At 33.4% G+C, this 18,361-nt stretch overlaps 1 protein-coding gene across 1 annotated transcript in view; it reads left to right on the top strand.

Annotated features, from left to right (window-relative positions):
- Nucleotides 1-927: 927 nt before the first annotated feature.
- The window catches only part of LOC149958830 (monocarboxylate transporter 12-like), a 65,938-nt gene continuing 48,504 nt past the window's right edge, over nt 928-18,361 (top strand). The window contains exon 1 of the mRNA XM_090167257.1: nt 928-1,177. Coding sequence (XP_090023383.1) covers nt 928-1,177 — 250 coding nt within the window. The remainder of the gene's footprint in view (nt 1,178-18,361) is intronic.

Genomic DNA, 18,361 nt, shown 5'->3' with positions numbered 1-18,361 from the left:
GCCGAGTACACCACAGTTAGTCCAAGAATACGCAAAGCACACCACAGGTACTCCAGGAATACGCGTAGTACACCACAGGTACTCCAGGAATACGCGTAGTACACCACAGGTACTCCAGGAATACGCGTAGTACACCACAGGTACTCCAGGAATACGCGTAGTACACCACAGGTACTCCAGGAATACGTGGAGTACGCCACGGTTACTCCAGGAATACGCGGAGTACGCCACGGTTACTCCAGGAATACGCGGAGTACGCCACGGTTACTCCTGGAATACGCGGAGATTTCTTACTCATTAAGGGAAGACAGTACACCGATTTACGGAATTGACACACTTACGCTAAACGTAATTATAAACTTATGGTACATATCTCAGGCAAAAAATATACGCCCAATAAAAATAAACCACTGGAAAACAGCCGTCGCTAACATCTCGACGCGTGCAATCCCCCCTCCCTCTTTCTGCCTCTCCCTTAAAAACCAAAAATTTATCCTCTATCAATCCCCGCGTTACGTCATCGATGTGCTCGCTGAGATGAAGAGAGAGACACCAAATAAAAGTAAGCGCCAAAGATTGCGCGGATAACCCGACGCGCACCTTTTGCCAGTCAGTCTCCATGACAACGGCGAAAAGACGCCTCCCCCCCCCTCCTCGTTCGGAAAATTGTTAAAAAAAAGTATCCAATAGCAGCGGCAGCAGACGAAACTGAGCGAGAGGAGAAGCGAGCATTAGGCTTAAGACAGCCATCCGCTTCGCATCTTCGGGACGCGAAATCTCTCCGAAGACGCGACGACCGTTAGACGCGTTTTCCCAAGCGCTCGCTTGATACGAGTTTTCAGGGAAATTAAATTGCGGGAAAACCAACTCCAGCTTACCGCATGTATTCTTCGCATTTAAGATATCCGTTAAATTGCACACTCTCAAATGAGGGAAATTATGAAAGTTGACGGCGGCAAAATCGAAGCGAAGAGGCCAAATTGCCGGTGGGTCGCCAAGCCCGATTCGGCCGCGAGCTGGGTGGTGGCGGGGGCATGTTTCGTGATCACCTTCGTCACTTTCGGCCTTATGAGATGTTACGGGATTATTTACGTTTCGGTGCTGCACGTTTATCACACTTCCCGCCAGGAGGCGTCTTGGCCTTTCAGCGTCAGCTCAGCTATGATGAATTTAACAGGTAAATTTCCTTCTCTTTCATCTTACAATTACTATCGTTTTGTTTACATTCAATTTTGGGATCGTGTGAACGACGTTTCGGTTCTACATTTTTGTTTAGTTCGAAACTGATATAGTCAGACACACTCTTAGAAGATTTTTAAAGATCTTTCTAAGATCGTACGTACCTGACAATAAGTCTTAAGCTTGTTTTCCACTGGCGCGCGTCATAATGTTTTTTTCTTTACGCGCGTAAAAACGTTTGAACGTTTCAAAGCTGAGAAACGCGTCGTTGCGCGCGCCAGTGGAAAACAAGCATTATGATTCCAAATTTGCGATTTTAATCGCGACCGCAACGAGTCTAGGTGGCGTAACGGCGCTAGCTTCTCCGAGGTAGCATCTAAGATCTAGCGTCTGCTACGGACAAATTAAAAAGTGATAAGAACGTTTTTTCTTAAATAAACTTATCAAAATATAAGTAAACGATGCGAAAATTATATCAAAATACAAATTGCAAGTATCAAATTTACGAATAACGACGAGGAAAAACTAATAGCGTCTGCTTTAGCCGCTACCTATCTAGGTTCCAATGGCGAAGCAAAGGGGGCGTTGCGATAGGTTTCGGTCGCGAATTGTCTCTTTAAATAAAAAAATTGAAAGTGATATTTTTTTGAAGACCTTTCTTAAGATCGTACCTGACTATAGGTCTAATGATTCCTTATTAAAATTAATATTTGAAGATATAGTCACATTTACTAAAAAGGCTGTTATGGTTATTTTTTAAGACCTTTCTAAGGGTGTACCTGATAATAAGTCAAATGATTAAAAATCTGCGATGTTATAAACTTTTTAAAATTAAAATTTCATTTTGTTAATTGTTACGTTTGATTTTGTTAAGTTTAAATTAATTTTACAAAATATTCAAGTTATAGTTGGCAATAATATAATAATAATAATAAAAGTTGACGTCACTTTTTAATATTAAAAAAGTTTGTTATTTTTAAAATTTGTTAAATTATTTTAAAAATTTTAATAAATTGAAATTTTTTGGATTAAAACGAACATAATTTTAAATATTTTTTGGAAAAGAAACGGATTTTACCTTGAAATCGTTTTGAAGAAAAATATTCCTTCAAAACGATTGGAAAAATAGAAATGACAGTTACCCTTTAAGAATTGTCAGATGGTAAATAAAAAGCAAAAACGCTTTCAATTCAAATGACAGTTACCCTTTAACGTTTTCATTTTGATAAACTGACAGCTTTTTAAAGCCATTTTCTATTTTGATTTCAGACAAGTTTAAGACTAGTGGAATTTAAAACTAAATAAAATAAAATATAGGGTTAACTGAAAATTAATACCCAAAGAAAAACTTTGGATTTTCCGCTGATTACAATCTAAACGTCTAAATCGATAAATTGAATTAGGCCTACTTAAAACGTTAAAAAGATTAAAAAAAAGGTTGAAATTGACCCCATTTTGTAGACGACACACACTGTTTAAAGTGTAACGAGCGAGTGAGCAAAAGGGTCAAATCAATTTTGGATGGCGCAACTTTTTTGCCTTTTTTTGGGAAACTTTTGGACAAGGCTTAGCGCCGACGATATTAAACATTCATAAGAAAGAAAACTCCAGAATCACACATGCTTTGGTGCCAAAAGTAAAAACAATTTAGTTATCAGAGAAGATAAGCTTCTAAATCCGCGATTTTTGCAACATTTGAAAAGCTAAATTCCAATTAGCGAATCTCTGATTTCTGATCTCTCGGCCCCAAAAAGTTACGAAGAAATGTTTCTAATTAAATAAACTTTTAATGGTCGTTTCCAGCCTTTGGCGGATTTAATTTAGAAAGATATATCGCGTCTTTGTAAACGGAATTAATCCTTAAACTGTCATCAGGGTTTATTGTCGCGAAAGGTACTTAGCTAATAAGTTACTCCTTTAAGTTGTCTTTCAGAAACGTACGTCCTTTCAGGTTATTTTTTCTGGGACAATCGGATTTTGTCTAGTTAGAAAAATATCCGTCCTTAAAATATATTCTCAGAAATATCCGACATTACTCTTTTTTCAGAAATATCTGTTCTTAAAGTCTATTTTCTGAAATATCTGTTCTTAAAGTCTATTTTCAGAAATATCTGTTCTTAAAGTCTATTTTCAGAAATATCTGTTCTTAAAGTCTATTTTCAGAAATATCTGTTCTTAAAGTCTATTTTCTGAAATATCTGTTCTTAAAGTCTATTTTCAGAAATATCTGTTCTTAAAGTCTATTTTCAGAAATATCTGTTCTTAAAGTCTATTTTCAGAAATATCTGTTCTTAAAGTCTATTTTCAGAAATATCTGTTCTTAAAGTCTATTTTCAGAAATATCTGTTCTTAAAGTCTATTTTCAGAAATATCTGTTCTTAAAGTCTATTTTCAGAAATATCTGTTCTTAAAGTCTATTTTCAGAAATATCTGTTCTTAAAGTCTATTTTCAGAAATATCTGTTCTTAAAGTCTATTTTCAGAAATATCTGTTCTTAGTCTATTTTCTGAAATATCTGTTCTAAGTCTATTTTCTGAAATATCTGTTCTTAAACACTATTTTCTGAAATATCTGTTCCGAAAGTCTATTTTCTGAAATATCTGTTCTTAAAGTCTATTTTCAGAAATATCTGTTCTTAAAGTCTATTTTCAGAAATATCTGTTCTTAAAGTCTATTTTCAGAAATATCTGTTTCTTAAAGTCTATCCCCAGAAATAACCACCCTTAAAGTATTTTTTTCTAAAATTCCGCCCTTCAAGTCGTTTTCAGAAATATCAATCTTTAAAGACTATAATTTCAGAAACTGACGCTTCCAAATTCTATTTTAGGAGCATTCGCCCTACAAGTGTACTTTCAGAAACACTCCTTTAAGTCTACCTTCAGAATAACTCCTTTAAATCTACCTTAAGAAACACCCCTTTAAGTCTACCTTCAGAATCACCGCTTCAAGTCTCCTTTCAGTAACATCTCTCCTTGTAAGTTAATTTTCAGAAACAGAACCCTTTTAAGTATAATTTCAGAAACCGAACCATTTAAATCTACCTTAAGAAACACAAACACCCCATCAAATTTCTTTCCAGAAACATCCCGCCCTTAAATCTAACCTTAGAAACACCATCCTTCAGGTCTAACCTCATAAACACCTTCCTTCAAGTCTACTTTCAGAAAAATCTACCTTTTAAGTCTCCTTTAAAATACATTCCCTCTTTAAGTCTATTTTCAGAAAACCCCCTTTAAGTCTACTTTCCGAAACACCCCTTTAAGTCTACTTTCAGAAACCCCACCTTAAGTCTACCTTTAGAAACACCCCTTTAAGTCTAACTTCAGAATCACCCCTTTAAGTCTACTTTCCGAAACACCCTCCTTCAAGTTTACTTTCAGAAGCACCCCTTTAAGTCTACTTTCAGAAACCCCCTCCTTCAAGTCTACCCTCAGAAACACCCTCCTTCAAGTCTACCTTCAGAAACACCCCTTTAAGTCTACTTTCAGAAACACCCTACTTCAAGTCTACCTTCAGAAACACCCCTTTAAGTCTATCTTCGGAAACACCCTCCTTCAAGTTTACTTTCAGAAGCACCCCTTTAAGTCTACTTTCAGAAACACCCCTTTAAGTCTACCCTCAGAAACACCCTCCTTCAAGTCTACCTTCAGAAACACCCCTTTAAGTCTACTTTCAGAAACACCCTACTTCAAGTCTACCTTCAGAAACACCCCTTTAAGTCTACTTTCCGAAACACCCTCCTTCAAGTCTACCCTCAGAAACACCCTCCTTCAAGTCTACCTTCAGAAACACCCCTTTAAGTCTACTTTCAGAAACACCCTACTTCAAGTCTACCTTCAGAAACACCCCTTTAAGTCTATCTTCGGAAACACCCTCCTTCAAGTTTACTTTCAGAAGCACCCCTTTAAGTCTACTTTCAGAAACACCCCTTTAAGTCTACCCTCAGAAACACCCTCCTTCAAGTCTACCTTCAGAAACACCCTCCTTTAAGTCTACCTTCAGAAACACCCTCCTTTAAGTCTACCTTCAGAAACACCCTCCTTTAAGTCTACCTTCAGAAACACCCTCCTTTAAGTCTACCTTCAGAAACACCCTCCTTTAAGTCTACCTTCAGAAACACCCTCCTTCAAGTCTACCTTCAGAAACACCCTCCTTTAAGTCTACCTTCAGAAACACCCTCCTTTAAGTCTACCTTCAGAAACACCCTCCTTTAAGTCTACCTTCAGAAACACCCTCCTTTAAGTCTACCTTCAGAAACACCCTCCTTTAAGTCTACCTTCAGAAACACCCTCCTTTAAGTCTACCTTCAGAAACACCCTCCTTTAAGTCTACCTTCAGAAACACCCTCCTTCAAGTCTACCTTCAGAAACACCCTCCTTTAAGTCTACCTTCAGAAACACCCTCCTTTAAGTCTACCTTCAGAAACACCCTCCTTTAAGTCTACCTTCAGAAACACCCTCCTTTAAGTCTACCTTCAGAAACACCCTCCTTTAAGTCTACCTTCAGAAACACCCTCCTTTAAGTCTACCTTCAGAAACACCCTCCTTTAAGTCTACCTTCAGAAACACCCTCCTTTAAGTCTACCTTCAGAAACACCCTCCTTTAAGTCTACCTTCAGAAACACCCTCCTTTAAGTCTACCTTCAGAAACACCCTCCTTTAAGTCTACCTTCAGAAACACCCTCTTTTAAGTCTACCTTCAGAAACACCCTCCTATAAGTCTACCTTCAGAAACACCCTCCTTTAAGTCTACCTTCAGGAACACCCTCCTTTAAGTCTACCTTCAGAAACACCCTCCTTTAAGTCTACCTTCAGAAACACCCTCCTTTAAGTCTACCTTCAGAAACACCCTCCTTTAAGTCTACCTTCAGAAACACCCTCCTTTAAGTCTACCTTCAGAAACACCCTCCTTTAAGTCTACCTTCAGAAACACCCTCTTTTAAGTCTACCTTCAGAAACACCCTCCTATAAGTCTACCTTCAGAAACACCCTCCTTTAAGTCTACCTTCAGGAACACCCTCCTTTAAGTCTACCTTCAGAAACACCCTCCTTTAAGTCTACCTTCAGGAACACCCCTTTAAGTCTACTTTGAGAAACACCCCTTTGAGTCTACCTTCAGAAATAGTCCCTTAAACACCGAATGTACGAATCAGCCGGGTGAATCTCAGTCTGTCGAAAATCCCCGTATAGCTGATTTCGCATTCAGCTACGATACGTCAAGTCGTTTATTTTGGGCCGCAATAATATCAACAAAAGCGATAACACGCAATTTACACATCGAGCGAGCGTTATAATACATCACATTTAGCGGAAGGCCACTGTAAGCCAGGGCGGGGGAATTATTCATCCCGCTCCATAATTCCATCCCTTTCAAATAATGTATGCGGCCATAATGTAAATCGACCTTCTTCGCTATATAATACATCTTAACGAGCGCGCCACGAAACGCCAGACCGGAGGCCAAGATTTTTACTTAATAATCAATAGAACAGTAATAAAACTTAATGAGCCATGATGCCGGAATATAATAGAAAAACGTCACCGGGGTCACCTGACACCGAAACCCCTTTGTTAAAACCGGTTTGCTATGGGAATTCGCTACCGGGTTACCTTCGCTACTTCCGAAAACTGCCCTTTTTCTCCAAGGAGACGACTAAAACTTTAACTTCTAGCGGAGACAAAGGCTGGTAAAACGGTACGGTACGCGGTTTTTAACGTACTTAATGACTGTCAACTAAGTTAACCCATTTATTTACCCCCCCCCCCTTACGCAATTTCTGGTTATATTTTTTAGAAATCGCTAAAGAATGCAAAAATTGGGGATGAAAATATTATTTTTTTTTAAATTACTTTTTGTTCAAAGCTATTTAAGAACTTATCTAGATATATTGATTTAAATTTATGCCAGTCCCTCCCCTCCCGGTCCGGAATTTCTTCGACATTTTTTGACCGTTAGATGTCGCTTTATTCGGTGGCTTGTATACGCCGTAATCCGGGGCCCCACGCTGTCAACTTAAAATGACGGAATTAGTGGTTCGAAGCTGGATTTGGGTCCGGTTTAAGCTGACAACGGAGGCTTATTTATGGGACTAGATTTAATCATGACCAAAGGCTTAAATTTAAACCTCGGTCACTTTACGTCCGTAATAGAAAGTAGCCTCTATTCGCGATAAAGACACTTTCGAGATATAATGAATAGCTTCCCTTTGGAAAATGTCCAACCCCAAATATATCTCCCCCATTTCCACTTTGTCCCCTCATTCCGAAACGTAACTCCCCCCCCCTCGCACAAGGTCTGTTGCTAGCCGGACCAAGATGAATTCGGCCGTTTAAAGATCGGACGAAGCTGCGAATTTCAACTGTATCGCGATTGGCTGTTAATTTTAGAATCTTAACGCGAGCAAAGAGAGGAGAGGAGGATTTTAAAGAATTTCATTTCCTTTCAGATTTATGCAAAAGAGCCGAAACGCCCGAGTTTGACCTGTATTCTGATTTATTCAAAGGATGCAATTGGGTTGGGTGTTAAACAATTCGCCCATTATACTTTCAAAATGACTTTTCTTTATCAATTTGAAATTAATAAAAAAATTCCCTGATTTGAGATGACCTTGGTGTATTTCTCAATTTCAAAAACGATAAATATGCGTTTTTGAAATTTGAAATTATAAAATAGACTGAGGTTTTTCAAATTAGAAGATATATTAGCAACTTTCAAATTAGAAGATATATTAACAATTTTCAAATTAGAAGATATATTAATTTTAGCGATTTTCAAATTAGAAGATATATATTAGCGATTCTCAAATTAGAAGATTTATTAACGATTTTCAAATTAGAAGATATATTAACGATTTTCAAATTAGAAGATATATTAACGATTTTCAAATTAGAAGATATATTAGCGATTTTCAAATTAGAAGATATATTAGCGATTTTCAAATTAGAAGATTTATTAGCAATTTTCAAATTATGAAATTCACTGGGGTTTTCAAATCAGAAGATATTTTTGCGATTTTGAAACTAAAAGATATATTTGCGGTTTGGAAATTAAAATATATATTTGAAAACTTTAAATTAGGAAATATATATGCGAATTTGAAATTGGGAAATGCAGAATGGTACCTATTTGAATAAACTGAAGGTTGGTTGTATATTAATTCTCTATAAAGATATTAAATTGATCATTAGAAATTGAATATTATTAAACAAGGACGTTTACAGTCCAATAAGGAAACACTCCTTTTAATTCCTCGATTTAATTCATCGTCCAATTCCCGCCACTTAATTTGAATGCAATTAGTCTTTCGCAAAGGGAAAATATTATTGATTTTTGATTCACTTTCTGTCATTCCGCTCAATATTTCAATGAGTTCTCACACCATTTCTGCGATGGATTTCTGTGATTCCGCTCAATATTTCAGTGAGTGCTCACACCATTTCTGCGATGGTTTTCTGGGAATCCGCTCAATATTTCCGTGAGCGCTCACACCATTTCTGCGATGGTTTTCTGGGAATCCGCTCAATATTTCAGTGAGTGCTCACACCATTTCTGCGATGGTTTTCTGGGAATCCGCTCAATATTTCCGTGAGCGCTCACACCATTTCTGCGATGGTTTTCTGGGAATCCGCTCAATATTTCCGTGAGTGCTCACACCATTTCTGCGATGGTTTTCTGGGAATCCGCTCAATATTTCCGTGAGCGCTCACACCATTTCTGCGATGGTTTTCTGGGAAACCGCTCAATATTTCCGTGAGTGCTCACACCATTTCTGCGATGGTTTTCTGGGAATCCGCTCAATATTTCCGTGAGCGCTCACACCATTTCTGCGATGGTTTTCTGGGAATCCGCTCAATATTTCCGTGAGTGCTCACACCATTTCTGCGATGGTTTTCTGGGAATCCGCTCAATATTTCCGTGAGCGCTCACACCATTTCTGCGATGGTTTTCTGGGAATCCGCTCAATATTTCCGTGAGTGCTCACACCATTTCTGCGATGGTTTTCTGGGAATCCGCTCAATATTTCCGTGAGCGCTCACACCATTTCTGCGATGGTTTTCTGGGAATCCGCTCAATATTTCCGTGAGTGCTCACACCATTTCTGCGATGGTTTTCTGGGAATCCGCTCAATATTTCCGTGAGCGCTCACACCATTTCTGCGATGGTTTTCTGGGAATCCGCTCAATATTTCCGTGAGCGCTCACACCATTTCTGCGATGGTTTTCTGGGAATCCGCTCAATATTTCCGTGAGTGCTCACACCATTTCTGCGATGGTTTTCTGGGAATCCGCTCAATATTTCCGTGAGCGCTCACACCATTTCTGCGATGGTTTTCTGGGAATCCGCTCAATATTTCCGTGAGTGCTCACACCATTTCTGCGATGGTTTTCTGGGAATCCGCTCAATATTTCCGTGAGTGCTCACACCATTTCTGCGATGGTTTTCTGGGAATCCGCTCAATATTTCCGTGAGCGCTCACACCATTTCTGCGATGGTTTTCTGGGAATCCGCTCAATATTTCCGTGAGTGCTCACACCATTTCTGCGATGGTTTTCTGGGAATCCGCTCAATATTTCCGTGAGTGCTCACACCATTTCTGCGATGGTTTTCTGGGAATCCGCTCAATATTTCCGTGAGTGCTCACACCATTTCTGCGATGGTTTTCTGGGAATCCGCTCAATATTTCCGTGAGCGCTCACACCATTTCTGCGATGGTTTTCTGGGAATCCGCTCAATATTTCCGTGAGTGCTCACACCATTTCTGCGATGGTTTTCTGGGAATCCGCTCAATATTTCCGTGAGCGCTCACACCATTTCTGCGATGGTTTTCTGGGAATCCGCTCAATATTTCCGTGAGCGCTCACACCATTTCTGCGATGGTTTTCTGGGAATCCGCTCAATATTTCCGTGAGCGCTCACACCATTTCTGCGATGGTTTTCTGGGAATCCGCTCAATATTTCCGTGAGCGCTCACACCATTTCTGCGATGGTTTTCTGGGAATCCGCTCAATATTTCCGTGAGTGCTCACACCATTTCTGCGATGGTTTTCTGGGAATCCGCTCAATATTTCCGTGAGCGCTCACACCATTTCTGCGATGGTTTTCTGGGAATCCGCTCAATATTTCCGTGAGTGCTCACACCATTTCTGCGATGGTTTTCTGGGAATCCGCTCAATATTTCAGTGAGTGCTCACACCATTTCTGCGATGGTTTTCTGGGAATCCGCTCAATATTTCCGTGAGTGCTCACACCATTTCTGCGATGGTTTTCTGGGAATCCGCTCAATATTTCTTAAATTTTTAACACTATTTCAAGAATTTGCCGCAAAATTTCTGCGATTTCTCACAATATTTATGTGATTACACATAAACTTTCAGTGAATTATCGCAATATTTCTGCCATTTATCGGACAATTTATGTTTGTTATCGCACCATTTATGTGAGTTATCGCAATATTTCAGCCATTTATCGCACACTTTATGTGAGTTATCACAATATTCTTGTGATTTCTCACAATATTTCTAAAATTTAAAAATGTATCTCAATTTTCCGGTGATTCCATGTGATTTTTCTCTAGTGATTTCAAGTGTCATAGAAGCTTGGGCTAATGACGTTAATTATATACGTTATATTTTACCCCCTCGAGCCTATGCAAAAAAATTGCCAGTTACCCTAAAACGCCGCTAGAGGGACTAAAAAACCGTTCAATAGTACATTATGCACCTGGCGAGTACATTATCGTGTTGAAAAAGTATCTGACAAACACAAACAAACATTAGTCATCCCTTTTAAAGCAATCAATTTGGAAACGTCAATACAAATTGACGCAAAATCGTTCAAACACAAAACAACGTCATTCAAGAAGTTCGTGTCAAAACATAAAAATGGATTTGTTAGAACTACGCCGGGTACGCCCCAAGACCCTACAAAGAAACTTCAAAACTAACGACAAGAATGCATGACCATGCTGAGACGAGTTTTATTAGCGTTTCTCTAAAACAAATCAAATCAGTCTCGTTTCTCATTGGTTCCCTAGAACTGACGTCTTCCGACGCGATTGAAGTAGAAATAAATCCATTCTTGTTAACGACAAGCTTAGAAAAGGTTTTTAAAGCAAGTGTCGAATCGACGTGCAGTAATTATTTTTAAATACAACAGATGTCGGTATCGTCGAAATCAAAACAAGATGCTTAAGCTACATCTTGACCCAAAGGCGGGACATAAAAGTACCCCTCACGTTGATAGGCTCGTTTTATAAATAACACAAATTGTAGTAATTTTTAACAATATATTTTATATGGGATGTTCAATTTAGTTTAAAGTTCACCAAGTAGAGTATAATTTGTCGAATTATAAATATATTACATTATATTTTAATTATATTGCATTATATTCTAATTATATTACATTATATTTTAATTTATTCAAAAGCTATATTTTAGCCTACAATAGTTTTTAGAAAGTTAATATATCTTGTATAAAATTAGTATAAAACAGCGTTGTCCGATTTAAAAAAAGACTTAAATGAATGATTTTTTTAAATAATTGATTTAGGAAAATATATAAAAGTAGACATGCCAATTCCGAACAATGTAAATTAAATCTATTTTTAAATAGTAATTAAATTTAATTAGGATTAATTTAAAATTGAGTACCGCTGAACTCGCAATAATAATAATAATAATAATAATAATAATTACGTTAAAAGAATCAATAAAATCAAAAGATCAATTAAAAGCAAAATGAATTTTGGAAAATCAGTACGTGTTTCAAACGAATAACATATGGATATTTAGGAAGGTTAAACTGTTTTTGTAGAAACGTCAATTATGTGCTTAAACAGTGAAATGACTTGACAGAAATGTTTCGCCAAAATTCAGCTCTAACAAGGAGACATCCCGAAGTGTAACCCACCGATTTTGTTCAAACTCGGGGGATTGGTAGACCTTCATGTATCATGAAAAATCCTAAAGGGAATTTATTCAATGGGCAACCGTTTTGCCATGGTAACAAAAAATGTTTTTGACAATACAAAATATAAAATTTTCCCATTGAAAATAACATGGGATTTTGACTTCAAATTGATCAAAAGTTGATCAATTTTTATGTTTTTATTGTCAATTTTTATTTCATTTTTATTTTTTTGGCATTTTCGAAATTTTGAAATTTTTTCAAAGTTTTCACAGGGGGGGGCCCTAGGAATAGGTCAGAATCCCCTGTTATTTTCAATGGGAAAATTTTCATTTGTTGTTGTCAAAAACATTTTTCGTTGCCATGGCAAAACGGTTGCCCATTGAATAAATTCCCTTTAGGATTTTTCATGATACATGAAGGTCTACCAATCCCCCGAGTTTGAACAAAATCGGTGGGTTACACTTCGGGATGTCTCCTTCAATTTTATTTGCATATAATAAAATATTCTTTTGACGGTTTTGGGAGAATTCTATTCAACTCTTTGTTTGCGAAAAATAAAGCCCTTTCTTTTGAAATCTGAGAACTTGTGAAAAGAAAACTATTACAAAACAGGGCTTCTTTTGAAATTCGTCTAATATATAACTAGTAAAGTTCCTTGACGATCCTAACAAATAAGTGTGAAAATAAACACGAAAAAAAAACACCTTTTATTATATTAGAATATAATAATTATTTTTCCGGCCGTGGCATCGTTGCAAAAAATATTTAAGTTAAATGAATTATACAAATGAATTTAAATTTTAAATTTAAGTTCTATTCTGATTTAGTTTATAATGCGGAAGATTTGTAATACAACTGTACTGAAGATGGCGCTACACAACTTACCCGTTTCTATTTGATAACGGCGCGCGACGCACGCTCGATCCAATTAACACGTGACCAAAATAAATTGTTTATACGAAATCATCTATTTTGTTGATGCGAAAATGTACTACACTTTGATTTTAGCTAAATGTCAAAGAGTCTTAATATTAATATAAAAGTTTATATTAATGAATAATAGAATAATAATAACAATATTTATAATTGTTGATATTAATTAATAATTGAATAATAATACCAATAATAATAATAATAATAATAATAATATAATTTTTAATATTAATGAACAATAGATTAATAATAATAATTTCATTGTTAAAATAAAATAATAATAGAATGAATGAATGAATCGGTTGTTTATTGTGCACTACAACAGTACATATAGCACCAACAAGGTAATACACAGCAAAAGAATAATAATAACAATAATATAATTGTTAAAATTAATTAATAATAATGTAATAATATCAATAATTATTATTAATTTATAATGCAATACGCTCGATGCAATATCTATAATTAATATTATAAAAATAATGAATATATTATAGTTAAATTAATATTATCAAAAAAACGAATATATTATAGTTAAATTAATATTATCAAAAAATTTAATATATTATAATTAAATTAATATTATCAATATAATTAATATATTATAGTTTAATTAATATTATAAAAATAATTAATATATTATAGTTTAATTAATATTGTCAAAATAATTAATATATTATAGTTTAATTAATATTATCAAAATAATTAATATATTATAGTTTTACTAAAATTATCAAAATAATTAATATATTAGTTTTATTAAAATTATCAAAATCATTACTAATTTGTAGTATTATTAATATTATCAAAATCATTACTAATTTGTAGTATTATTAATATTATCAAAATCATTACTAATTTGTAGTATTATTAATATTATCAAAATCATTACTAATTTGTAGTATTATTAATATTATCAAAATCATTACTAATTTGTAGTATTATTAATATTATCAAAATCATTACTAATTTGTAGTATTATTAATATTATCAAAATAACTAATAACTACAATATTACAAAATAATTAATATTATCAAAATAACTACAATATTATAGAATAATTAATATTATCAAAATAACTACAATATTATAGAATAATTAATATTATCAAAATAACTACAATATTATAGAATAATTAATATTATCATTGAAGTATTTCAAATTTCATAGTATAATTAATATTATCAAAGTATTTCAAATTTCATAGTATTATTAATAATATCAAAATATTAACATAATTAAAGTATAATTAATATAAAAATATTTACAATATTATAGTATAATTAATATTATCAAAATATTTACAGTACTATAGCATAGTTGATATTATCAAAATATTTACAGTATTATAGTATTGTTGATATTATCAAAATATTTACAGTATTATAGTATTGTTGATATTATCAAAATATTTACAGTATTATAGTATTGTTGATATTATCAAAATATTTACAATATTATATAATGGCAGAATAACATTCTAATAATTTAAATATACTGAAAAAGGTACAAACATTATTCTTATTTTGAAACTTTTTAGCTCTCAGATTGTAAATTTTAATTTCTGCAAAACTAACATTTTGCGAGCTATCGTATTATCGCACTTAAATAGAATTATTTCGACGATAAAATTTCAATTCGTAAAGAAACGTTAACTACGGTTGATATTAAATGTTTAAATAAGATATTTGAGAGGTCTCCGGGGATACCTTAAGGCAAAGTAATAAAAAAAAACGACTATGCGATGAGGAAACGCGCAAGGACATTTAGAAAAAACATAATTCTTAAATGCTATTCACAAAGTCGCGTTTTATATTAACCCATATTTTTTTGCTGGAAAGGTGACGGTTTTTAATACTAATCTTTATAAAATTTGTGCCAAATTAGGTAATATTAGGACAATCAAAGGAATTAATCTCTACGCTTGTACCGAGGAACATAGGAAGGTTTAATACCGAGAACGTATTTAGGTTACTGAGAACGTATCCGTTTACAAAAACCAACCGTTGTCAAACCCAGTATGTACGTATTTATAATGTCGAGATCCGTGGCCATCATGGTCCAGTTTTCCCTCGGAACAAGAGGCGGGGGGGGGGGAGAAAACGTCACCGGCGTGCACTTCAAACGCGTTGGAAGACGTACGTTTTGGAAAAATGGAGCCGATTTGATTGACATTTAAGGGGAGGAGCATATTGGAAACAATATTTTGGTAAATTGTAGAAAAAACATTATGGTAAATGGTGGTAAAAAACAATATTTTGGTAAATGATGGTAAAAAACAATATTTTGGTAAATGATGGTAAAAAACAATATTTTGGTAAATGGTGGTAAAAAACGATATTTTGGTAAATGGTGGTAAAAAAACTATATTTTGGTAAATGATGGTAAACAACAATTTTGGTAAATGATGGTAAAAACAAAAATTTTGGTAAATGATGGTAAAAAACAATATTTTGGTAAATGATGGTAAACAACAATTTTGGTAAATGGTGGTAAAAAACAATATTTTGGTAAATGATGGTAAACAACAATTTTGGTAAATGGTGGTAAAAAGCAATATTTTGGTAAATGATGGTAAACAACAATTTTGGTAAATGGTGGTAAAAAACAATATTTTGGTAAATGATGGTAAACAACAATTTTGGTAAATGATGGTAAAAAGCAATATTTTGGTAAATGATGGTAAACAACAATTTTGGTAAATGGTGGTAAAAAACAATATTTTGGTAAATGATGGTAAACAACAATTTTGGTAAATGATGGTAAAAAACAATATTTTGGTAAATTAGTGTTATTCGTAAATTTGACTTTATGATACTTGCGTTTTAATATAATTTTTGCATCGTTTGCTTATATTTCTATAAGTTTATTGAAGAAAAAACGTTCTTATGACGTTTTAATTGGTCTGTAGCAGACGCTAGATCTTAGATGCTACCTTGGAGAAGTTAGCGCCGTTACGCCACCTAGACTCGTTTCGGTCGCGAATAGACGCTTCAAGTGGTGTAATATTTCCGGTTGGTTGGTTACCAGATTCGCCTGGCTAGCCTAAGAAGCATACTACAATCCATACTAAAGTCAAATCAAGTCAACTAGATTCAATTTATAAATGCAGTATCTTTTCTCATTGCTAGATTAAATTTTAAATTATGATGGCAAAAAAAATATCCTTTAAGCCTAACTTAAGTTTTTGCGTCGAAAGAAAAATCTCCGTTAGGCCTAACGCAAGTTTTTCGCGTTGAACGAAAAAAATCTCCGTTAGGCCTAACGCAAGATTTTCGCGTCGACGCTTTAATCATCTCTGCCCTTTTGAAAACCATCCCTTACAACAGTGGTTCTCAACCTGTGTACCAGGGTTCCGAGAGATGGCTCCAGGGGTTTCGCGAAAACATTTCAAAAAAATATATAAAAAGGTTAAAAACCCAAATAATAAATTTATAATCTAGCCTACTTCATATTTGTGTTGTTTTGATTAATATATTGATATTTCTGCAGTTTTGTTTATAAATAATTATAAATTTTATTATTATGATAAATATGGTTATTATTATAAATATTATTATTATGATAAATATGGTTATTATTATAAATATGGTTATTATTATAAATATGGTTATTATTATAAATATGGCTATTATTATAAATATTATTATTATTATTATAAATATTATTTTTTTTTTATTAATATGACGTCTTTTATTTAATGTTGAGGCAGTACAAGTTTTATGATTGAACATAAATGAACATAATTAACATTTTAAATTGAGATTGTACGAGTAATAATGCTTTTGGTTGTGATCCAGGGGGTGGTATTCAGTTCATCACAGAGGGGATAATAAAATAATTGTTAACAATAGGTAGAGAGTGGCTGGTTTTTCAAGAAAGGGATGTAGTAGGGTGGTTAAAAGGTTTTATTATTATTATTATTATTATAAATATTATTAGCACAATTTCGAGATAAAACTGAATTAAAATTTCTCTTTAAGATACTTAATAATAGAGTGGCCAGTGAAAATATTGTTTCTAATCTAAACATATCTGTACCAAACTACAAGCTAAGAAATAAGCAAATATTCAACACACTGTATACTAGCCTTAAAAGCCCTTAACCCACTAAACCGTCTACAAAAAACTGCAAATAACTATACGCACAAACTAGACCTATTTAGCTGTAAATTGTCAGACATAAAAAATGTATAACTTTTACTTCCATACTATTTATCTATTGCTGTACATTTTCATAAAAATGCATTTATGTCAATAGTTTCACCATTGTATATTTTTCTCATTTGTTAAAATGTGTATCAACTAGCTGATCTTGTAACCAGGATTGTTTTGTTACACAATAAACCCCACGTTCATTCATTCATTCATTCCACTGTAAATAACACTCTACTGTGAATTACCATGTTGGTACAACTTGTACGGTTGTAAAGCACAATAAACACATTTTTCATTTCATTTCATTTATTATAAATATTATTATTATTATTAATATTAATGCAATAGTTAGTGTAGGGACGCTAGTAGTTAGCTGTGGCAGGGCTAGCCACCACCCTCCCACATAGTTTAAATTACCCTGTATCGCTGTTAAAAGGGCCTTAGGTCTGTTGCGATGCAGGTTATAAAAAGTAGATAATTATTATGAATATTATTATTATTATAATAAATATTATTATTATAAATAGTATTATTCATTATTATAAATAGTATTATTCATTATTTATTATAAATAGTATTATTCATTATTTATTATAAATAGTATTATTCATTATTTATTATAAATAGTATTATTCATTATTTATTATAAATATTATTATTCATTATTTATTATAAATAGTATTATTCATTATTTATTATAAGTAGTATTATTCATTATTTATTATAAATAGTATTATTCATTATTTATTATAAATAGTATTATTCATTATTTAATATAAATAGTATTATTCATTATTTATTATAAATAGTATTATTCATTATTTATTATAAATAGTATTATTCATTATTTATTATAAATAGTATTATTCATTATTTATTATAAATAGTATTATTCATTATTTATTATAAATAGTATTATTCATTATTTATTATAAATAGTATTATTACTTATTACAAATAGTATGATTATTTATTATAAATTATTTTTTTTATAAATAAATTATTTTTTTTATAAATAAATTATTATTATAAATAATATAATAAATAAAAAAGCATATATTTGAAATCTGATGTGTTTTGTCCACCGACTCCCGGGATATTATTGAATTCCTAAAATTTCTGGGGTTCCGGGGATTTCGTTTCTGATAGTGAAGGGTTTGAAAAACACTGCCTTAC

The sequence above is a fragment of the Leiobunum rupestre genome, chromosome 2, assembly GCF_980474605.1.
Source record: "Leiobunum rupestre chromosome 2, qqLeiRupe1.1.hap1, whole genome shotgun sequence".
Lineage (NCBI taxonomy): Eukaryota > Metazoa > Arthropoda > Arachnida > Opiliones > Sclerosomatidae > Leiobunum > Leiobunum rupestre.
The sequence above is the reverse complement of the archived record's forward strand: the minus strand, read 5'-3'. Positions and strand labels throughout refer to the sequence as shown.